General features: G+C 56.8%; 7 protein-coding genes across 7 annotated transcripts; 3 read left to right on the forward strand and 4 right to left on the reverse strand.

The window, feature by feature from the left end:
- Positions 1 to 1040: 1040 nt before the first annotated feature.
- Positions 1041 to 2019, forward strand: EsH8_III_000747 (MARVEL domain-containing protein; the record flags this gene model as incomplete). The annotated part of the gene is made up of 3 exons (XM_083262472.1): positions 1041 to 1205; positions 1274 to 1494; positions 1551 to 2019. The coding sequence occupies 3 exons, from the start codon at positions 1041 to 1043 to the stop codon at positions 2017 to 2019; spliced, it is 855 nt and encodes a 284-aa protein (XP_083122959.1).
- Positions 2020 to 2474: 455 nt separating this feature from the next.
- On the reverse strand, positions 2475 to 3286 carry EsH8_III_000748 (ribosome biogenesis protein Nop16; the record flags this gene model as incomplete). Its single annotated transcript, XM_083262473.1, has 2 exons — positions 2475 to 3039; positions 3171 to 3286. The coding sequence occupies 2 exons, from the start codon at positions 3284 to 3286 to the stop codon at positions 2475 to 2477; spliced, it is 681 nt and encodes a 226-aa protein (XP_083122960.1).
- Positions 3287 to 3705: 419 nt separating this feature from the next.
- Positions 3706 to 4732, reverse strand: EsH8_III_000749 (glycosyltransferase family 8 protein; the record flags this gene model as incomplete). The annotated part of the gene is made up of 3 exons (XM_083262474.1): positions 3706 to 4529; positions 4603 to 4630; positions 4688 to 4732. 3 exons carry the CDS (start codon positions 4730 to 4732, stop codon positions 3706 to 3708), a joined length of 897 nt encoding a protein of 298 aa, XP_083122961.1.
- A 1995-nt stretch (positions 4733 to 6727) lies between these two features.
- On the reverse strand, positions 6728 to 8090 carry EsH8_III_000750 (Gfo/Idh/MocA family protein; the record flags this gene model as incomplete). Its single annotated transcript, XM_083262475.1, has 3 exons — positions 6728 to 7791; positions 7849 to 8011; positions 8067 to 8090. The coding sequence occupies 3 exons, from the start codon at positions 8088 to 8090 to the stop codon at positions 6728 to 6730; spliced, it is 1251 nt and encodes a 416-aa protein (XP_083122962.1).
- A 3959-nt stretch (positions 8091 to 12049) lies between these two features.
- Positions 12050 to 13030, forward strand: EsH8_III_000751 (dihydrodipicolinate synthase family protein; the record flags this gene model as incomplete). The annotated part of the gene is made up of 1 exon (XM_083262476.1): positions 12050 to 13030. One exon carries the CDS (start codon positions 12050 to 12052, stop codon positions 13028 to 13030), a length of 981 nt encoding a protein of 326 aa, XP_083122963.1.
- A 685-nt stretch (positions 13031 to 13715) lies between these two features.
- On the reverse strand, positions 13716 to 15273 carry EsH8_III_000752 (FAD dependent oxidoreductase; the record flags this gene model as incomplete). Its single annotated transcript, XM_083262477.1, has 3 exons — positions 13716 to 14053; positions 14144 to 15061; positions 15132 to 15273. The coding sequence occupies 3 exons, from the start codon at positions 15271 to 15273 to the stop codon at positions 13716 to 13718; spliced, it is 1398 nt and encodes a 465-aa protein (XP_083122964.1).
- A 1245-nt stretch (positions 15274 to 16518) lies between these two features.
- EsH8_III_000753 (thioredoxin-like protein) lies at positions 16519 to 17103 on the forward strand (the record flags this gene model as incomplete). Its single annotated transcript, XM_083262478.1, has 2 exons — positions 16519 to 16561; positions 16640 to 17103. 2 exons carry the CDS (start codon positions 16519 to 16521, stop codon positions 17101 to 17103), a joined length of 507 nt encoding a protein of 168 aa, XP_083122965.1.
- Positions 17104 to 22294: the final 5191 nt, after the last annotated feature.

Below are 22294 nucleotides of genomic sequence, written 5' to 3' on the forward strand. Positions count from 1 at the left end.
ATTGACTCGATGCTGGTGTAGGCATACTGGGACACATGGTACCTGCTCTGTCAACCAAAGGGCAAAAGGTAAAATCAAAAAAAGGTCGATTGAACTATTCGCTCGGGAGGCGTGGCTTGCAGGGATCTGCTGCTCAGCTGCTCGCACCTCGCCGTCTGTAATTCGCTGCCTGGGCTGCAGAGGCGCAGTCTATATCCAGCTGGCCGGTGGCTTGGTTCACCCGAAGTGGCAGCCTGCCTGCTGCCGTGGGCAGGCCGTGCCCTTCCATACCGCACTGAGGTTGGAAGTCAGTCGTTTCCGTCCCATTGCGCGTTGAGGTTCCGCAGCATCGGGGAGAGGGGGAGCCGATGACTGCCCGCAGAAAGGAACCCTGAACGGGGACATAACATTAGCAAGAAGGCTCAGCGAGCGAGGAACACCCAAGGAGCCAGGGCGAATTGGAAGCAATGATGACGGGAGCTTCTGGTGCGGGTTAGACCCACTCCTCTGCCGGGCGGCCACTCCACTATCACTGTAAGAGGGAACGAGTCGTTGTCCACTGAATCCACGTCTCGTCACTGCCGCAATTCAAGGCCAGCCGGGGCTGTTTCGTTTTAAAGAGAAGAAAAAGGCAGACGCGTCCCCGACAACCAGCGTCGCCGCTGCGCCCGACCGATCTCCTCCTCAGTTCTTTCTTCCACCTGTCGTCTTTCCACTACTCTCTCGGAAACTCTTACTCACCAACATCATCAAGCTTCGCCCTATCCTCACACTCACTTTCCGCGCGACAGACGCTCGATCGGCAATCCGACTACGTCGTTTTTTTTCGGTGCTCTTATCGGATTGGCCCCCAAAGGTCCCCCCATCCACTGGTCGACCGACCCGGGTTGTCTCGCCAAACCCCGTTGCCGAGCCGGATTGAGTTTGATCTTTATTTAGAAAAAAAAGGCCAGGGGAGCTGAAGTCGAATAACTGGCAACCCCCTCAACCCATATTCTCCTTTCGATCACCAACGTAGGGCGTACCTACTAGATCACCGAACAACAGCGAACGACGCCATCATGTTTGGCAGCTTTGAGTTCGACCCGGAATACGTCCCCGGCGTCAAGTTGGGTCTGCACATCTTCCAGTTCCTCCTGTCCTTCGTTGCCTGGGCCCTGGAGATTGCAGTCTTCAGAGCCGACAACGCCCAAATCGTCGGCAACAATGGCTGGACATTCGGAGTGGTAAGAAGACCTGGCGGAGCAGAGACTTCCCAATTTATCTTGCGTGTACTGACAGTTTCGCGTTGCAGTGCTTCCTATCTCTTCCCGCATGGATCTACCTGATTATGGCGCCGCGGTGGCCGAGGACGAGAAAGCTGGCCAACCCTTACGCCATGGTTGTTGTGGACGCCGTCTTCACCGTCATCTGGCTCTCTGCTTTTGCCAGTCAAGCGGCATACAACACGGCCAACCAGTGCGGTGATGCCTGCAAGCTCAGCAAGGCCATCGTTGGCTTGGGCGTCTTCGTGACGTAGGTTGCCAAGAGTGCTGCTTTGGTCAACGAATGTGCTAATTATTGTTGCGTAGCCTTCTCTTTGCCGCCACCACGTTCGTCAGCATCTACACGCTCAAGTACTACCAGTTCCACGGAGCCCTCCCCGGCTACGATAAGCAAAAGATTGCCGGCGACAACATCGACCCCGACAAGGCCGCCTTCTCCATGGCGCCCCATGACGAGGAGGCGTATGCTCCCGTCCAGATGGATGACCACAATGATGACCACACCCCGAACCCCTACGGCGGATCCAGCGTCTCGGGTGGTTACAATGACAGCCGCTATGGAGGCGGCTCCGCCTACGGCCACGAGGACGACGACCCGAACCGCTACGGCTCCCTCCCCTCGCGACACAACGCCGCCATGTTCGACAGCGAGACGGAGTACCACTCACAGCAGCCCACCGCCACTCCCGCAGTACAACCGTACGCGGCCCCTGCCTACGACGACGGACAGCCGGCGCAGTTCCCCACCGCCAACTACGACCGCACATTGCATTAGACGATCTTCCTTTTGGCGGTGAGCGAGCGAGGGATCGCGATGGCAGGGCCATGCATGGCCCGAGCAAACTAGGCGATTTGTTTAAGGGACTGTGTCCAGTGTTCACATAGATGGCTTGGATTTATTTTTCCGGATAACGGGGTGTTGTTGGCGTCCCATTTTGTACAAAGGTAATCGCAAAGATACCAGGCATGAGCTCCATAGGTAGACATCAATTTTGATGACGTGACGTTCAAAAGTCAGAAAGGCCGCCCTGTCTCTCTCTTTATCCTCGGCGTGAGCGTGAAACATTGTGTGTATGCAGAATTGTCTAAAACGCCATAACTCCTCCTCGAGGGGATAGAAGAATCCTCACGTCTGGGCCTCCTCTCCTTACATGCTACGTGACCCTCTAGCCTTTTTTAACATTTTTCCCCTTCTTTTTTTTTTTTATCATTTAAAAAAAAATCTTTCCATTAGGCCTTTCCTGTAAATGCCTTGATCCTACGGGCGATATCGCCTTGCGTCTGTTGCATGGGGTTGAGTTTCCGATCCCTCGTCATGGCCGCCGTGTCGTCGCCGTGCTTCGCAATCAGGCGCTCGAGCCACTCCCTCTCCTGCTGGCTCATGTGCCGCGGCTTCTTGACCGTCGGCAGCGCCGCCTGCTTCTCGAGCATGCGGATGACCTCGGGCCGGCTCTCGTCGTCGATGCCGCCCCAGCCCTCGCCCTCCTCCTCGTCCTCGTCCTCCTCGTCCTCCTCGTCGCTATCGAGCGCGTTGAGCGGGTCATTGAGCGGGTTGTTGCGCTTGCTGCCGGCGTAGTGGATCTTGATGATCTTGCCGTTCTCGTCGCGCTCGACGCGGGCCTCCTCGAAGACGGCCTGCTCGGTCGAGGCGATGGCGAAGGGGTCGCGGACCTGGCGCGCGGGCTTGGCGGCGCCGACCTCGGACAGCGTCTTCTCGACACCACCCGTGGGGTTCTTGAGGCGCGCCGTGAGGCCGAGGCGGCGGTAGTTTTGCGTCAGGGTCTCCTTCTTGTTCCTGTTGACGGGGAGAGAATTTCGAGGTCAGCGCTGCTTGCAATCGGGGGGCGGCCTTTCCCGCCCATCCCTACACCCAAAGGGGGAGGGAGGGGGCGACGAAGTGGCAAGAGAAGAGGGGGACGGGCTTACCAGTTCTTCGCGATGATGTCGTTGCCCAGCGGGTTCAAGAGGCGCTTGGGCTTGTTGGGCATCTTGACCTTTTGCCTGCCGGAGCGGCGCTTCTTCTTCTGGAGCTCTCTGCCCATTGTGGAATTGGTGCGATGCGGGCTCGGGAGTAGGGTGTGCTGTTTTCAACGAGTGCGCGGGTTCCTCGCGGAGGGGTGGGTAGGGCGAAAGGGGGGGAGCGGTATTATGTGAGGAAAGCCGATCAAAGAGGCAATGGCAAACTGGACGCTCTCTCTCGAGGTTTGCTTGGAGGTTGCTCCTCGAATTTTTTGAAATCATTATCTTATCGTGGATGGGGGGCGTGCTAGCCCCATATGGTTTAGCGCTTATCCTACACCGAAGCGTCCTCACCGAGATCCTCCTACACTTCCCCATTCCCCGTTCCACCCACCCTATTACTCCCCCACCAAACCATTACTCCTTTAAACCATTGAAACGGAAATCGCCAAAGGGATTATCAAAGACAAGAAATAAAAACAAAAAAGAGACATAAAACCGCTCATAGAGCAGCCGCTATGGACCTCCTAGTGTCCCACCACTTCCCCACCATGTCGGCGTAGAACTGCTGGTACGCCCCCCCGTCGGCCGGGACCTCGACCCTGCCCTCGTCAAAGTGCCACGGCTTGTCCTTGCCGATGAAGTGGAGGACCTTGTGGTCGTCCTTGTACCGCATCGCGGCGGGGATGTAGAACCGGTAGACCTTGTGCATCTCCATGTTGTAGGTGAAGCTGAGCCGGAACCAGTTCCGCTCGGCCCCGCCTGCGCCGGCGGCGGTCCCGTCGGCGGGCCCCCCCGCGTCCCGGGGCTTCCCGAGGAGCAGCCTGGACGGGTGGTTCCTCGTCCCGTCGCCGAAGAAGACGTTGAGCAGCCCCTGGTCGCCGCCGTCGAACGAGTCCGTCTGCGCCGCGAACCGGGCCAGCTCGGCGTGCGTCGCGGCGTCGGGCCGGAGGAGCATCACGCCGCTGTTGAAGCAGTCGGGGAACCCGATCTCGGGGGAGGCCGCGAAGTAGACGGCCTCGGGCAGGCCGAAGAGGTGGTCGAGGTTCGACAGCACGAGCGTGTCGGCGTCGAGGTACAGCACCCTGCGGAACCGCGTGAGCGACCACAGCTGGACCTTGGTCATGGTCGCGTGCAGGTCCGGGCGGCCGATGATGTCGAGGTTGGCCGTCGACAGCCCGGTCATGGTCGAGACGGGTATGACCTGGTCGAACGCGTCCTGGAGCTTGCCGACGGACTCCTTGGACATGGTCTCCGGCGTAACCAGGACGCATCGCGGGATGCTCGTCCCCGTCTTTCTCAGAGACTCGGCAAGAACGGCAGCGGCTGTATTCGGGGCCGTGTTAGTCACTTGTCGGTCGGGCTCCAGGCCGGGGTTGGTATAAAGAGCGCTACTCACCCACGACGTATCCGTCATTCGTAACCAGCTGTATGATGATGTGAGTCAAGGATGTAAAGAGTCCTGGATCGGTGGGCCTTCATACCGTGCAGTACGCGATGTCGTCGGACAATCTGTCAATACTTCCCATGTTTGCGCGCGATATTGTGTCTTTATTCTGGGAGGCTACACAAGTCCAACCTGGTCGGCTCTACTGAGGGTCTAAATAGTCTCAAAGGCAACTGGAAAAGGAGGTTATATAACTTATGGAGGGTGGGACAGGCTTAAGGTATCATCCCCTCTACCAAAAAAAAAAAAACCCCCCATCTGTGGCCCCCTTATGTAGTCTGGCAGCAGCAAACATTCGCTTTAGGACGCACAACGCAGGAGTATGCCCGTCGGGCTTTTCGAGTTGGAGGGGGCATAAGCCAAGCTGACGGATCATCTTGCTACTCGTCTTCTTTGATATGGATGTAGTACCCGTCTCCTTTTCGTATTGTCTCACCGTAGGGTTGGGCTGCGTCGGCAGCCTGGGCTTGTCCCGGTTCGTTCGCCATCATACCCTCGGGGGCTTGCGGGCGACGAAGCCATGCCAAGAGACACAGCCTGGAATGTATGTGGTGTCCTCATTTCAGCATCTGATCAGGGAAATCATACTTTTGACGGCCCCAACTTTGCGAAGATCTGAGCATGGGTGAGAAGGGCGAGGTGCCTTGAAGGACGAGACGGTACACCTCAAAGGGCCGGCGTCCATGGGCGTGTCGGCGGCGTGGAGGGGCGATGATTGGGCAGACGCGCAATAGCTATGATAAGCTACGCAGTGAAACCCGTCTCCCGTCACTGAGATGAGACGAAGTATCTCTTGGTCTGGCCGCCCGTCCCGGGCGAAGCTTTGCCGATCGATATACCCATCGGCCAGGCTTCCGCAACACTTGCTCAGAATGGTCAGTGCAGCAAACTCTCATCAACCTCAGCTGTCGAATCCGCCACAAAACGTGACAAATCGAGCAATTCATACTGGCTCAAAGGCGGCTTTCCTGTCAGCCCCACGACGCCTGTTTGATGAAAGCGTCCAGAGTAGCATGCTAGCCCCAGTTCGACGTTGAGTCTCTGGCCCTTAACAGGCCCGGAACAACTGTAAGCTTCTGGCTGACAATCGCAAAGCGATGTAGATCTCATACTGCAGCTTTCACATAAATGTCGTCACTGGCACTGTCTTTGGCGTGCCTTGCCCAATAACAGTGACAGTGGTAAAGGGTGTAAGCACTAAGCCTCCGACACCTCGTTCCTGGAACATTTGGTTTGTTGGTGGGAGGGAGGGGAGAGGAGGGGTTGGACGGAAGCTTATTAGATTCTGGGGATGACGGGCGAAAAACATCCCCTCTCGAAGGAACGGAAGGGTGTCTTGGCCGCTGATAACATGGCCAAAAAAAACCGGGAACGCGCCAGCCATGCAAGCTTTCCGAGAGTCTCGTAACCTGCTTGGTTTGGGGGGGAAGGGGGCATTCTTCTGTGAGAGTTGGCGCCGGCATCCCCCGCGCGACGTAATTACCCAACCGTTTTTGCTTTGAAAGGTTCAATACCAAGATGGGCTAAGGAAAGGTTGTATGGTCGAGGCCTCTTGACGGGCCGGTGTGTATCTCGGATACGCATGCTGCATGCATCTCACTCCGCGGGCGCCGTTCCACTTATCTCAGCCCTGTGGGAGCCGTCACGTGGTTCCCTCAGTCTCGCAGCATGAGTCTCGACCTTTCTAATTGGCCGTCCACAGGTTGTTGTCCTTTCCCAAGCTGGCAATAGTGAGAACTCCCAGCCACGATAGCACCCGAACGCGTGTAAGTCTCACTTCTCCAATGTCTGTCTTCGCACTACTCTTATGATTGCAGAGACCTATCTGTCACCTCCCCTTCCCTAGTTATATAAGCTCGCGGTGTTTGCAACTTCTCAAGTGAGGCCAAACATTTTCGGGCCAGTTGGTCTATCGCGCATTCACATCCACAGACTTTCCGGGACAAGAGTCACGAGCGTTTGCTTCATAGTATTTTTTATTTGAGTCATAATTCAATTTCATTCAACGTCAAAAGCAGATGGTATATAACCCCTATACATATCTACAGGTCGTCACGCGTCACCTTCTCTCCCCCGCTTAGATCAGCTTCCAGATACCGTCGTTGATCTCAATCTTGATCTCGCGGTTCTCGTCAATGGCCTTCCTGCCGGCGTGGAGGATAGCAGTGGTGGCAATGGTGTTCTTGAGAGTGGGCAGGCCCTTGGCGTCGAGGTCCTTGGGCTTAAGCTGGCCGGAGTTGACTTGCCTGCAGCCGTCGACGAACTTCTCGAGGGAGATGTAGCCGTATCCGGTCTGGCCGTTGAAGTTTCCGTCCTCGTCGGGCGCGTAGCGCATGTAGAAGGGGTTGTACCACATCAGCTGGCCGGCCGAGTCGTCGGCGACGTCGTATCCTCTCTTGGCCTGGTCAACACGGATCTCGCCGTTGGCCGCGAGGTAGTGGAAGTATTGGTTCGAGTGGACACCGGCCCTTTGCGGCGCAGTCCAGCTGGCCGTGTAGACACCAGTGGCCTTCTTGCTCGGGTCGTCCTTCTTCTCCCAGTGGACAAGGACGGAGATGGTGTCCTCGGTAACGGGGTCGCAGCCGAGGCCGGTCGCGACGCCCTTTGACGCCGAGGCCGAGACCTTGACGGGGACGAAGCCGAGCTGGGAGACCATGGAGTCGCAGATGTCGACATGATGGCTGTTGAGGTAGTAGGAGATATCCGAGTCCTTTCCGGCCCAGGCCTTGAAGGTCTCGAGCTGGGACTTGGGCTGGGACATGTAGCTGTAGAAGTAGTTGAAGTCGCCGAGCTTCTGGGCCTTGAACCTGGCGTCTGAGTAGGCGGGGTCGAAACGCTTGTGGTGCTCGATGAAGACGTAGACGCCCTTCTTGTCGGCGGCCTCGACCAGAGCCTGGTGGTGCTCGAGGTCCTTGACGGCGGGCTTGGTCAGCAGAACGTGGATTCCGCGCTCAATGGCGTAGAGGGCAATGGGGTAGTGGGTGGTGTCGGGGGTGAAGATGGTGATGGCGTCGCCGGCCTTCAGGGCGTCAATGGCCGTCTTGTAGGAGTCGGGGTCCTTCTTGTCGTTGGCGGGGTATGAGTCGAACGAGGTGTCCAGGCCGTTGTAGACCTGGGTGATGTTCTTGTCGAGATGTTCCCCTGGTTGCGGGTTAGCGGTCCCACAGGCTCGCAGGAGTGCGTTGAGGTTCAACGTACTGATGGCAGGGAACTTGGTGCCGTTGACACCGACCATGCCCAGCTGGTTGACCTTGCCTCTTCTCCTCAGGTCGAAGAGCGTCAGACCAACGACACCAACCTTCTTGTCTGAGCCAGAGGCACCGCCACCGACGAAGCCGGTGGTGTACTCTCCGGTACCAACCTGTCGGGCACGTCAGCATTGAGAACGGGACTAGTCCAAAGGGCAGTCGGCTTACCATCAAGACGTTGAGGGGCTCCATTTTGGTCGCGTCTTGTGTTTCAATGGTTTAAGAATATGTGGGAGAATGTGAGGAGGGATTGGGGAATGAGGAGGACAAGATTCGGGAACTGGGACAGAGGGCGAGAGCTACCGGTCTATTTAAGGGGACTATCGTTGGGCCAAGCAGCAGACAAGGGCTCGGGCAAGACGCGAACGAGAGAGCACTGGCAGAAAAAGGCAATGGCCAACGATGGATAGGCCAAAATTTGTTTGTATGATGCTCGCCATAGCGCCCCCAAGGGTAGCTCCCGCCCGTCTCGCCTCGTACTACTCTCTGGTGAGCTCCTACACGTCAAAGCTGGGCCCGGAAAAATTGAGGGGCAGAGGGGAGCAAGACAATTGGAGGGATTTAACAGCCCCGCACTCCGCCGTGCGTCAGCTCCCCCAGTCCATACCCGCCCAGATAGCACGATGGAGATTCGCAGCCTTTGGCTAACCTTGCCTGATATTTTCCCCAATGCCAATCCTGGGCGCTGTTTCCCCTTGGCTCGTCTCGCGAGGAGACGGGTGGGTGAAACGGCGCCTGCATGGACCATTCTTCAGCGCGAATACGCAACAAATCCGGTATGCCACCTAGGTGCACGTTGTAGCAACAGACAAAAACGCAGTTGCCTGCGCTGGCCAGTTGCGGAGTGGTGAGACCAAAGACAGGGGATGCGTGAGAGTGACTGCTGGTATAGGTTATGGGGCCCATACTGGTGCCGTATCCGAACACTTTCCGAGCGTGGCCGAAGCTACCGTGCCGTTGGCGCCGGTCCACGGAGCGCCTAGCGGCCGGCGCAAATCCATCCATCACTGAGAAAGGACGCCAAGTCTATGCAGCTTGAACAGAAACGTGGCTTGGGACGGAGTTTTTGGGAAAGGGTTGGCAGCTAGTCCAATTTATTGCGCGCCTTTTTCTTGGCTCGTCCCGATGACAGTTGCGCTTCCAACAGCTGGCTGCGTGTGCACATTGCGGCTTTGCGGCGATGCTGAAGATGACGAGACATGGAGGGGCAGGAATGAGGGGGAGGGGGAGGGGGAGGGGCATATTATGTGGGTCACAGCGGGGAGTTCCCGCTGGTAGCCATGGAGAATAATGCCAATTTTCCTGAACGAGCCTACAGGGCAATCAAGACCAGCGCCTAGCCTGTTGAAGCAAAAAACGCCGGTAATTCCCTATACGCACACGGCCAAGGCCCCTGGCGCTTCATCTTGCCAGCTCCCTCCCCCGGTGTCGTTGCCCATGAAAGCCACAACCCAATTCCCAGCACCGAGGGCGGCCGGCTGCTTGGTCTTCGGGCGAGCTGCTCTTACTTTGGATAGCCCAGAACACGGAAAAACCCTTGCTGTGTGTGCGCTGTACTCTTGGATGCAGCGCAGGTGTAAGCGGCAAGGCCATAGTGGTCGTGGCTGAACTCCCCGCCCCCACGTTCAGTCAATAAGGGACTGTGTAACTGGTAATCCACCGCCATTTGCCCCGCATCGCCCCGTGACATGGATGACCGCTGAGCATGTCGTGGAACCAGAAGGTTTCCAACGTCGGCCCTGAATGCGCTAGAAACTCTCGACAACTGGGGGCCGGATATCTCTGTTATTGCACGTTGGGATTCCGACTGAGAAATCTTCTACACTAAGCAGGGCACTCGATGCAATCTTTCGTCTGCAAGGGCGTCGCAAAGCCGCGGTTACATCGCCCACCCCCATCTCGAAACACCCGTCAGGGTGTTGTGTTCCTAGTAGAAGCGATGGGATTCTCATCTGCAAGAAAAGAAACACCGCATGCAGAATCACATATTTAATCCCGCCCCAACCGGCTAAAAGACGCCATCCGTATTGGTTGGCGTGGAAGAGGTTGTGTTTCAGTCGCCTGCGAGTCTGAAATCCTCGCTGGTTTTCCTTTCAATACGAGCCCGAGTACTTTGCCTGAAGTACCCGACACACAACGCGGGTGGTCCATGACGGGACCCTGGCAGTGAGCTTTTTGTAGAAGAAGAAAGAAGAGAAGGAAAAACATGATGTATCGCGTGCAGCAATATCCGGGACTTGTACAGCCGTACCTTGGATTGACATTATGTCTGTTCCGTTGCAGCCCCGATGGCTGGCTCCAGACCCCTCGTGCCCCTCCATGTTCTGCTCTCCAACCCCCAAGCTAACGTGACGCGACCCCACTTGCCTTGCCAGACAGCAATCGCAAAGTCCCATTGGCGGAAGATCTCGAACATAATTTCTCCGTCCACTAACACGGCTGCCAATTCCATCGTTTCTGACCTCTTCTCCAACGCTTGAACAGCGTGCAACTCCATCCGGCCGGCCTGACCTCGCCGAACCTCATCCACCTCCTTGCGTCCGTCGTCAACCGCCTCCGTATCGTCAGAACAGGCCTACAACGAGGCACTGTGCCGTCTGGTAGGTGCTCAACAGTTTCAAAGCCCAGACCAAACTCACCCGCCGGCCATCGGCTGTCGCCTCCGGACCTGACCAGGACCCGTCGGGGAGGACCCTTTTCAGGAGGAAATATTGGCTTACCACGCCTCGCCTACGGTTAATTGTCTATTCCACTAATTCATGCTGACCGCAGCCCTTGCCGGCATCCAGCCCAGTCGCTGTTGCTATAGAGAATCTTGTTCGTTGTTCTGTTACCTGCCGCGTAGTCCGCATGCCGCCCGTTGTCGTTGGCGTCGATAGGTCAATGCCCATGACGACGAAATAATTCATGTCATGCACGACTGGCGAGCAACCCCGAGACTCGGCAGCCAATGGCCGGGTGATAGCCAGGCACCTCCGTCTTGCAGGCCTGCATATCCCACTCCACGCTAATGCCCTGGGCGGGCTCGACGAGCCTTGCGTTACATGGCGGAACAACTTCTGTCCCAATGACAGCCACTTGTCCATTACCGTTATGCGTTGATTTCTACGCACGAGGTCGAAAATGGTCACCGCCCAGCCCTGCACTGGCTGCCTCAATGCAGATCTCGTGGCATCGGCCGGGAGCATCTGGCTTGTTGGCGCATTCTATCTTCCCACCGGATTCCGTGGCCGACACAAGGCTACATGGTACAGCAGATGGATGCACTGTCGCTACCGTCTAATTATTGCCGGGGCCCACGGACCATAGACGTGGGTAGTCTGGCCTGGCTGGGGGCTCAAGGGAAGACCCTTGTTGTCTCGGATGTTGCTCGTCTTGTGACGGCTTTCTTTGATGTCTAGGAAGAGCCCCCCGCCATCGACGAAAACCTTGGGGAAATCCCCGAGTGCCACTTGATGCATCGATGGGCTTGCCGCTGGCAGTTTCCAACGGTCTTGTTTTTCCGCCGGGCGTCTGGCACGTATTGGACTGCTCCTGATGTATTCGCTATCCCACCACAGTGCGGTATAGACAAGTGCTACTCGCAACTCCCCTGTGGGCCGCTTACAGGCCAGCTTCAAACCTCGCCTCAACACCAGTCTGGAGGCAAGAATGGCTCGCCGCAGTGCCAGTAATGCTTTTCCAGGTTGCGCCTCCACCCCCATCCCCATAACTCTTAGCGTCCTTCTCCTCAAGTTTCCGATCCCCTCCCCTCCCCTCCCCCAACCGGGGTGTAAGGGGGGCGTCCCACGGTGGCCCCGTAATGCAGTCGTTAGCTTCTCCGGTCTTGGCTTCGAGTCAACACGATGCTCGATAGTTCGGGCCAATGTCCACACGAGCACTCCCTCGCGACACGTCAAATATTTATTTCCAGACTCATCCCACCCCACGCGGCCGTGCTGCTGCAAGCCCATTAGCTCATGAAAAACCTTCGTTGCCGCCTCTTGTTCTCCCCCCCTATAAATATAACACCAGTCGCTGCCCGTTGCTTCTCCCAGCGCTTCACCCCTCACTACCTACCCACTCCCTTTCCGTGCTCTCCTCTACTCCGACCTGCCTATCCCCCACCTCTTCAAAGACTCTGTTCTTCTCACACATCAAACCAGCCCATCATGACTGTCTCCAACGGAAGCAACGGCCATGCCGCCACTCGCCGCACCCTCCCCGTCGGCATCTACGCCCCCACCATGACCTTCTTCGACCCCGAGACGGAAGACCTCGACATCCCCACCATCAAGAAGCACGCCGAGCGTCTGGCCAAGGCCGGTCTCGCCGGCCTGGTCGTCATGGGCTCCAACGGCGAGGCTGCCCACTGCACACGGGAGGAGAAGCTGGCCGTCACCAAGGCCACCCGTGAGGCCCTCGACGCCGCCGGCTTCCAGAGCACCCCCATCATCCTCGGTGCCACCGAGGGCAGCGTCCGCGGCACCATTGAGCTCTCCAAGGCCGCCCTTGAGGCCGGCGCCGACTACTCTCTCATCCTCCCCCCCTCATACTTCCGCGCCCAGATGGACGAGCAGGCCATCTACGACTACTTCATCGCCGTTGCCGACCAGAGCCCCATCCCCCTCATTCTCTACAACTACCCCGGCGCCGTTTCCGGCATCGACATGGACAGCGACCTGCTCATCAAGCTGGCCGAGCACCCCAACATCGTCGGAACCAAGTTCACCTGCGGCAACACGGGTAAGCTGACGCGCGTGGCCCTGGCCACCGACGCCAAGACCCCCTGGTCTGAGGGCTCCGGCTACATGGCCTTCGGCGGCATTTGCGACTTCACTGCCCAGACCCTTGCCAGCGGCGGCAGCGGCATCATCGCCGGCGGCGCCAACGTCATGCCCAAGGTCTGCGTCAAGGTTTGGGACCTCTACTCCCAGGGCAAGAGGGATGAGGCCATTGAGCTCCAGAAGAAGCTCAGCCGTGGCGACTGGTTCCTGACCAAGGCTGCCATTGCCGGCACCAAGGGTGCCATCCAGAGCTACTACGGATACGGCGGCTTCCCCAGACGGCCTCTGAGACGTCTTGAGAAGGCCAGAACCTCCTCCATCGAGGAGGGTATCCGTGAGGTCATGGAGATTGAGAACTCTCTGTAAATGGACGACCTATTGTCTGTGTCCATGATTTTACAAACCAACAAAGAAAAAAAAAGACTGCATGTGCGGGCGCTTGCCCGGCGTGGCAGTCGGTGGGGTACATCAACCACCGATCACGGCCGTGGGGGTTTCCCGGGCCAGGCCTCGGGGCAATATCCGGGGCGATGATACACCGAGATCTCGGTCCCCTTTTGCTCGTCCCCTTTCGCCCCTCCCCTCGGCCAAGTCGCATCATCAAAGCCCGTCACATGTACTGGAATTTTTTTTCTTCATCCACACTAAGAGTCCGAATGGGGGTTGGCATTTGTCAATGGGTTGGTTGGCTAGGGAGTTTTGCCAGGATAATGATTGGGATGAATTTTCTTTTTTTTGCATTGCATTTGCTGGGACTTTCGCCAGCAAGAGGTGCCGCCCCCCGCCCCCACCTCCATCCACCACTGCCAAAACCAGGCCAACAGAGCACCAGAGAACTAGCATCTTGGGAAGTGGCTGAATAATAGAAACTTTTTTTTTTACTCAGTTCATCGCTGTTCGTTTAAATCGTTCCTGTGCGCCTTTGTCTACTGTCTACAACGTGATTGGCGTCTAATCAACCAAGCATGCTAGAGGCTCCCCCACGCAACGCAAAAGCGCCCCTCTAAACTGCTTGGACCATGCCCCGGTCTCCAGATCCGCATCCGCCCACCTACACCTTGTACCGCCTTGGGTCCAGCGTGGAGATGTCGGAGCTGGTGGGCTTGCCGTCCAGGATATACTCGGACATCAACTTGCCCGTCGCGGGGCCGTTTTGGATGCCCCAACAGGTGTGGCCGGACGCGAGCCACAGGCCAGGCACCGACGTCGCGCCGATGAGCGGGCCGGACTCGTGCTGGGGGAGGTAGCAGGCCTGCTTGGCCTTGATGGGCGCGGCGGCCAGCGCGGGGCTGACCGTGGCGATGTAGGATATTATGTCGTCGCAGTTGGCCTCGTCCACTTGTACCTTGTCGGCCGTGTCCGGCAAGGGCACGTTATAGTCCGGTTCTCCTGTGACGGGGTTGCTGTAAGCATCGTGTTCCTCATGCGGCCGTGGCAAGATGCACATGAACAAGAGAGAGTGGAGGGTGGGGGACTAACCGCAGGCGTACACCTCGCCGTCTGGTCGCGCGTAGATCTCAGGGTCAACGACCCGTTTGTGTTTCCTCTTCTGGCCCTTGTTGACCCGGTGCTCGGGGACAAAGTCGGCCGGGAGCTTGATGCTGGTAAAGACGGCGTAGGGACTGACGTCGGCATTGTAGACGACGCTGTGGGCCCGCAGGCCGGTGACCTTGGAACGGGGCAGCAACCGGCCGGTCCAGGGTCCCGCGGACACCAGCACGTCCGTCACGTCCTCAATGGTGCGCGTTTCGTTGGACTCGCGGTCCAGGTACTCGACGCTCTGGACGCGCTCGCCGGACGAGTTGATCTTCTGCAGCTGCGCATTGGTCCGGACCTCGACGCCCTTCTCCTCCGCCAGCGCCGCCATCGACGTGGTGAAGTAGTAAGGGTGCACCTGCGCCGTCTCCGTCGCCCCCGGCGTACCCATCTCCGCGTACGACTCGACCGAGTCGCGGTCTACCCAGTCGAGGTCTCGCGGGAGCACCGACTCCTCCAACATGAACTCGGCAGCCTCATCCTGCTTCGGCAGCCTCTCCCAGCCCTTTTCCTGCTCCCCGTCGTTGGCGCCCGAGGCGACTGCTTCCGGCTTGGCGGTCGCTTGTTTCAGCTTGTCAAGCTTCTGCTTGGTGACGCGGGCCTCGAAGCTGCCGCAGTTCACCCTCCGATAACCCCAGCGCTTCTCGCCTCCGTGCTCGGCGGCGAGCTCCCTGTGCAGACGATACGACAGTGGGACGAGACATTGCGGGTATGCCCACAGGGCGAGCAGACCACCGGCTTTTCCAGACGCTCCGGACGCAATCGATGTGGCCTCGAGGATCGTGATGCGATGCAGCGCGGGGTTGTACTTCGGGTGCCGGGTGAGAAAGTATGCGGTCGTGGAACCGATGATGCCACCACCTGGACGCGGCCTCTGGTATCAGCTCGAGCTCTTGAGCCGTGTGCGACACACGGCGCAGAACAGACGTACCGACGATGATAATATTCCGCTTTGCTTCGGGGTCCATGGCTGGCAGTTGTGCGGGGTCCAATGCCTCTTCCAGAATTCGGGCGCTGTGTGGTGGTACGCCTCGCTGCTTCTTCTTCCTCTTCTTCTTGATGATGGCCGGCATTTCGTCACCGCGGGGCTCCCGGCGCGGCCAGGGCGGGGTAGTTCGTTATCGATAGCAGGTGGCGAGCACGGCGGGGCGATGTTAGAGCGAGACTGCGGCCGGGTCGCCCCCGGCTGTGGGTGGGTGCAACTATGCGTAGTTGACGACCGAGATTGTCGAAATGGCTCGGGTCAGCGATTGGCCCGAGGTGACCTGGGAAGCTGTTTGTCCGAATGCGGAAATCACCTCGGCGATGCCGACCATAGGTACCGGGAAGTCGATTGATCCGCACCGAGGCAGTGTTGAGGTCGACTTTGGTTGGGGGACTAGGCTCTGCTTAGTAATTAGACGGCGACGAGTGGCAGTCCACTAGAGCAGCCTCCCGCCCACGTCGTCGGCGCTTTTGCCTCGACTTGGGAACTCCACCGCGACGGGAGACTCGGACGTCAAAGATGGCGATGGGAGAGTCGGATGAATCACGTTTGTCAGGACTGCCGATTCGGACACCGGAACAACAGAATAGACCGATTGACTCCACTCTCACATGATAGCGGGTCGGGTTCGCGTTCGTATACTTGAAGAAATCAAATACCAGGTCGATCGCATATTGGCCTTCATGGACGACTCATCGCTGAATTTGCGAGGTTGACCAGTGCCGCCGCGATCACTTCTAGATATTGCCCATGTTCTAAACTGCCTTCGCCTACTCGCGGCGCGGAGGGAGTCCAAGCTGCAATGCCGGCCGCTCTGTAGGTCGTAAAGTCGGATCAAACATCCCGTCTTCCGTACCTCGGCCGATGAAGAGCTCGTTGACCCTCCCGCAGCAATCATTGATAGTGCCCCACTTTAGACCGAGACCCCGTCATACCCCTCCTAGTCTGGGCTCGTCATGGTGTAGCTCGGTGGAGGCGTTCGAGGGTGGAAGCTGAGGGAGCACAGCTTCGATGCGGGTGCACGCCCGTGCCGGGGTCCCATTGGAAACGGGATTGAAACTTCATCCCGGCATACGACAACGCACTTTGCCCTCGTGGCGTCACACATGTCATGTTTCGCCAACTGCATACCATAGCTCCCGCTCCCATAACAACCGCTGTCGCCGTAGCTCAGTTACCCCGACCTTTTCTTCCTTGCAACCTACTCAAAAAACCTTTTATATCCTCGAAGCGACCGCGAACTGGGCGCATTCAACCAGATCTAATCAACAAACACCAATTGCGGGGTAACACCGGACTATACAGAAAAACCCAACTCCACACATCCGCAGCTATGGCATCGGCAACAGGCTTCTACGATTTCAAGCCCTTGGACAGTACGTGATGCGGCCTCCCTTCCCCCGCACCCTTGTATCACCCCCATCGCGATTGTCGCTGACATGTCCCTTGCGCAGAGCGTGGCCAAGAGGTCCCCCTCGCCGACTACAAGGGCAAGGTCGTCCTCATCGTCAACACGGCCTCCAAGTGCGGCTTCACGCCCCAGTACGCCGGCCTCGAGGACCTGTACAAGAAGATCAAGGAGAAGCACGGCGACGAGTTCGTCGTCCTCGGCTTCCCCTGCAACCAGTTCGGTGGCCAGGAGCCCGGCTCCGACGATGACATCCAGAACTTCTGCCAGGTCAACTACGGCGTCTCCTTCCCCATCATGCAGAAGACCGACGTCAACGGCGACAACGCGAACCCACTGTTCCAGTGGCTCAAGGAGGAGAAGCCCGGCATCATGGGCCTGAAGCGCATCAAGTGGAACTTTGAGAAGTTCCTCATCGGCCGCGACGGCCAGGTCAAGGGCCGCTGGGCCAGCACCACCAAGCCCGAGAGCTTGGAGAAGCCCATCCTTGAGGAGCTCGAGAAGAAATGAGGGGAGACAGAATGATACCCAAGGCGCGTTTGCTCCGTAACGACGGTGTCTCGTTGGTAGCCTAGCTCCGCTCGGGTCGGAGTTGCAGCATGGAAGCGCCACCTTCTCCGGCCTGATGGGTGGAATACGGTCGACGATGCGGATCAATACAATAGTTAACATTGCCACGTTGCCCATGTGCTGCCGCAGTGATGATGCACATGCAAATACATAATTCATAATTGTTGAAACCAGCCTGCTTGTGGACAGTGAAGCGAGGCCATTGCCTGTTGCTTATTTCTACCAGCGATAAGTGGGTGATTTAATGTTTTCCGACAACTGCCTCATGCTATTCGATGTAGACGCTGTGTGCCAAGCCCTTGATCTATCAATACCATTCACTCAGTATGGCACTTGTCAATACAAAAAAGTCTCCTCCAGCTTCGGACGTTTCCGTTTACCACGGTTTCACTCAAATCACATCTGTTTTCAGCAATCCAAAGCCGTAGGCCTTAACCGGCCGTTGCCGTCTGCTTTCACGGCATACCTCTTCCAATAGCGCCTTGATCGCACATCGCAAGTTGTTCCCTGCGTGTAAGCTTGTTTCTGTACTGTACCTACCAAGATACCGAACCGGTAGCCATATCGTGTATCCCTTTCTCTGTATCCGGTTTCCTGGAAGACAAAATTTATCATAATACGCGGTTATAGTTTGCTGTTTAGTATTAATAATCTGAATAGCCCTAGACTACCGGCAGATAGTGAAGAGTCTCGGCTGGGACGTCCTCCGATACTTCCTACACCCTTATATATAGTCCCCTCTTTTTTAATCCGATGTTTTCTCCCGGAATCTGTCTATCCCTGGTTGCTACCATGCCCCGAGACTCACTTCGTGTGTCCATGGGCTGTCGGAAGCAATGTGTGGTTTCTTACGTGAATGGAACCGACAAGAAGCATCAGGGCTGGTTGTGAGATGGAAGATGGGAAACATCATACGACATTTGCTGATGGATGCCATTGATACGCTTGTCCTCGTACAATGTCAAATAGTATTAAGACCTTGTTACCAGCGTGGACCTCGGGTTCTAAACTTGACAAGAGGTTCTTTCAGATCCTTTCCCGGACGGTAGAGCTGGAAAGTGGGAGAGACCGACCACAGAGTCATGGCAGTTGACTCGTCTTGTCTGCCAGCTTGTTGCACACGAAGCAGATGAAACTGGCTCTCTGGTCAGTCATGAGAATACAACTACCAAACATTTGGTTCTCGACGCTGCCAACTGCCTGGCCGACATCTGCATACTGAAAGGAATCCAGACTGACCCGGGGGGTCAAGTCACGACTGCGGGCACCTTGCCGTCGAGGGTACTCAGATCCGCAGATGTTGCTTCGTCCGGCATGGCCTCATCAAGCTGTTGGTGATCCATGGGGAGCCCGGCACGAGAGAACGGTCAGGTTTAGCAGGCGACCCGTGGCGAGTATCAATTACCATGCTCCCTCGTGAGCCACGTGTCGATGAATTCCTCGCATGGCAGCCGGCGTGTGAGTTCCGGAGTCAGCCTGAATATTTATGCGTCGGACATGGACAACGGACGATGAAATGAACATTCGTAGAGCCATCGCTGTGCTTTCATCTAGTACGCGGTTGACGTGGGGTGAAATATGCTGCACTAATAGTCGAGATCAGGTATCGCTAAATAGGGGCGGTTGCCTGGTTGCCCAACTACCTAGAGCCAAGCTTGACTGGGCCGGACATCCAATCTGTCCCATGGATCCCGCGGCTGATATATCACAGATATCGGGGAGTTGAGAGTTCGATGGTACTATTACAATTTGAACGCTACTAAAAACTTCAGCTTCAACATGGATATAGACTGGCGAAATGCTCCCGGAGATATCCAAGATAATAAATACTGGGTCTCGAAACCGGAAGAGAGACGTTTCTATGACGCTAGATGCTACATAGCAAGCCGTCTTTCATTCACTGTGTTCATGCTTACTGAAGGAATAGAGGTGATATATCTGTATAGAGGTTCCGTATCTATATTTCTATAGTTACAACTATCTTCTATTACTCAAGAGTTTAACCACTGCAGATATGGACATTGACATGTACCGCAACTTCAAGTTCATCAAACATAAATACCGTTTTGTTGACACACTCGACGTCGTTTCAGATGCCCTCTTCACGGACATGGCTGGAATCACATAGGTGTATATCATCGGGGAGGATAGCTCTTACACAAGAGCCTTCTGACGGACAGAGTAGACCACCGGCTCTCTCTTCACGTCTTGGTATCCTACCCTCGTAGACAGTTACAATGGTCAAAACAAAGTTTTGAAAGCCAAAGAACAAAGACGTCCCCCCGGGAGTTGGCACACGGCCGCCAGCCAAGGAAAGCAGCACCGGCAGCCAGAAGAAAAAAACATGTCGCATTCTCCAGCGTTACTTTGGCCCCGGAGCGGCATTTAGTCGCTGGGAAACAAGACTCCTGGCAGTTACCTATGCAGGACGCACACCCGAGAGAGATGGACAGAGAGTTGCATCGAGGCCGACGCGGCCAAGACATGGCACAATATTGCCTGCATGTAGATGATACCCGCAGACGCAGAAGCATCGCAGGTTGGGCGCATCGCAGGTTGAGCGCATCGCAGGTCGAGCTTCCCCGAGCCTCTCTCCCTCCCCCCTTTCGCAAATGAACCAAAAAAAATTCCCGCTGTGTTCTGGTTGCGGTACCCAGACCGGCTTTCGAAAAGGTCTCGATTCCATAGGGTGTGAATTTGAAAACCTCCGAGTGCCAGACCATTCAGAGACGACCAACGCCAGCCACAACTGCGGCATGGAAACCAGGCCGGTCAGTCCCCCCATCCATCCATCCCCCCAAAAATAATATGCAAAAAACAAATGGCCGGCGTCGCGACTTAGAACGGCAGTCCTATCTTGTGATGCCAACGAACTGTCCGGGACCCCCACGGGCATCTGTCATGACATAAGGTCCGGCTGGCGGCTTCTTGTCGTCACGCAAACAGCGGTACGCCCCCCCTCCCCCATCTGCTAATCCGACCCTCATCTTGACCTCTGTGAGACCCATTAAAGGTCAGCACATGTAGGAGAACCGTATCGTCCAATTTGCTCGCTTGAAGGCCCCCAGTGCCAGAGACATCGATCATGTAATAGAAACCAGGTGGCCATGTCGTTTCGCGCGCTCTCGGGAGGAACCAGGTTTCGTCCTTCGGGAGCCGCAGCAGCATGCAGATTGAGGCAATATCAAATTGTCGAGGAACCGAACTTTTGATGGGCAGGGAGGAGCATGGAGGGAGGGGGGGAGGGGCAAGTGAGAAGGGAATGGAAGAGAGAAAAAAAAGTTAAAACAAAGACAGGTCCTGGTTTAGCTTGTATAACGCCATTAAAATAGATAATTGCGAAGTTGCCAATTTTTCCCCCTTTGCCTCCTCTTCCCTTTTTTCTCGTATTCTGTCAACAACGACCTTGAAGAGCCCGCAAACTGGTCACACCCGCCGACTTGGCTTCCATACATATGGATATCCCGGACAATCAAGGCACTGTAGCAGCGGGACTGCGCAGAGGCTTGGCCCGCCCCCCGGTACTCCTTTGGCCAATTCTTCATGCTCGCGGAAATATGACAGCTTGGCCAAGACCCGGCCGTTGACGGCACCGACCGTCTGATGCCTACATGCCGGCTTCATCTACCACCGTTTGCCCCCTTCCCAATGGTTGGTGAATACGCAAAGAGGCGATTCCGCGTGCCACCGTGACGTACCGGATCCTCGGTGCAGACCTGGAAAATGGGAGGGGTGGCTCTGGCTCTCTGGACACCGACAAGCTTGGCAACGGTCTGGAACCCTCCACCCGCCTTTCGACTCAGAAACAAGGTGTGGCGAAGAGGCTCATTCACTTGAAAGGGCAAACCATCGTCCCAATGTCGCTGATCTGCGAGTCGACCCGTTCGTGTGTAGAGAGAGAGCGCATATCATGAGACTCCTCCGTGATGTGCGCCTCCCACACCTCCAAGTCGTCCGCGTCACTAGTCGAGAATCTCGACCATCCTCAGCAAAGCCTCGGGTAGATCTTGAGGGTTGACGCCAGCGCCAGAGGGGGGAGGATCACGACCCTTTCAATTTCGCTCATTGGGGCCGAAGCAGCAGGCGCGCCGAGTAGGGTTGCATACATGCCTATGCCAGCGTCTGTTGAGGTCCAGTTTCTCAAAAGGAACGAAGAGAAACCATTTGCACTCGCTTGGCCTCAACCTGGAAGAGGAGGAGCAGGAGAAGGAGGCGCGCGAAGGCCGCCATCCCCCATCCCATACAGAAAAGGTCCCGGGTTGCTCTCTGGACGAACCGCTCACCAGACAGCCTATCCGAGCGTACATGATGTGCGTTCCCCTTCCCTTGCCCGCACCCCTGTGCCGATGCGGGCCTGCGGCAGCCGGGCTGGGAACTTTTGTGGAAGCCAAGCGGGGGTCAGACCGCACTCGAGAACACCCCCGCATGTCTGCTGCGCTGCTTTTCCTCCCACAGCACACCGAATCGGGCAACGAGCTTGACGACTGGGGGGGGCGTCCAGACCTGACGTCTTGTGCCTGACGTATCCCACAAAGTTGTTGGCAAGGCGCGGGATGGGGGGGAAAACCGGCCTGGCAATCTAGACGTACAATTTTGAGAGTAGGTTCCTGAAAGAGGAACACACCTGCCCGGGGATACTTCCCTCGTCGACAAACTCCCCCCCAACCCCAGCCACGATCTTCATTTGAGGACGTCTGAAACGCCACAAGATGGGGCCGGGGGAGGGGAGGGGGCTCGAAGTGAAGAACAGCCAGCCTAGGGGTGGCTAACAGGCTGAGATATCCATCTTAGCAGAACCCCTAATCTGAACGGAAGCCGAGTCGGCAGCCTGCCAAGAAAGGGACTCGAGATAGCGTGCCGGCTAGCCTCACAATCCATCGAGAAGAAGAAAAACAAGAGGTGACTGTCGACGCTTGCTAAGAAACGTGAATGCGGGGAAGCGGCCATCGAACCGCATCAGGGACGGCTCGTCCGCGTCTTCCCATCGCCAACGGTCAAAAGCTCGCCAAAGTGGAATCACGATTGCTTGAACGCCCGCCGATCGTCCTTTTTTTGTGCAGTTTGTTTGTGCGGAGAAAGAAGCGCGGCATGTGACATTGGCATTAGCAAATTCGAGGCTCGTCTTTAGTAA

This window comes from Colletotrichum jinshuiense, chromosome 3 (genome assembly GCF_051148585.1).
Source record: "Colletotrichum jinshuiense chromosome 3, complete sequence".
NCBI lineage: Eukaryota > Fungi > Ascomycota > Sordariomycetes > Glomerellales > Glomerellaceae > Colletotrichum > Colletotrichum jinshuiense.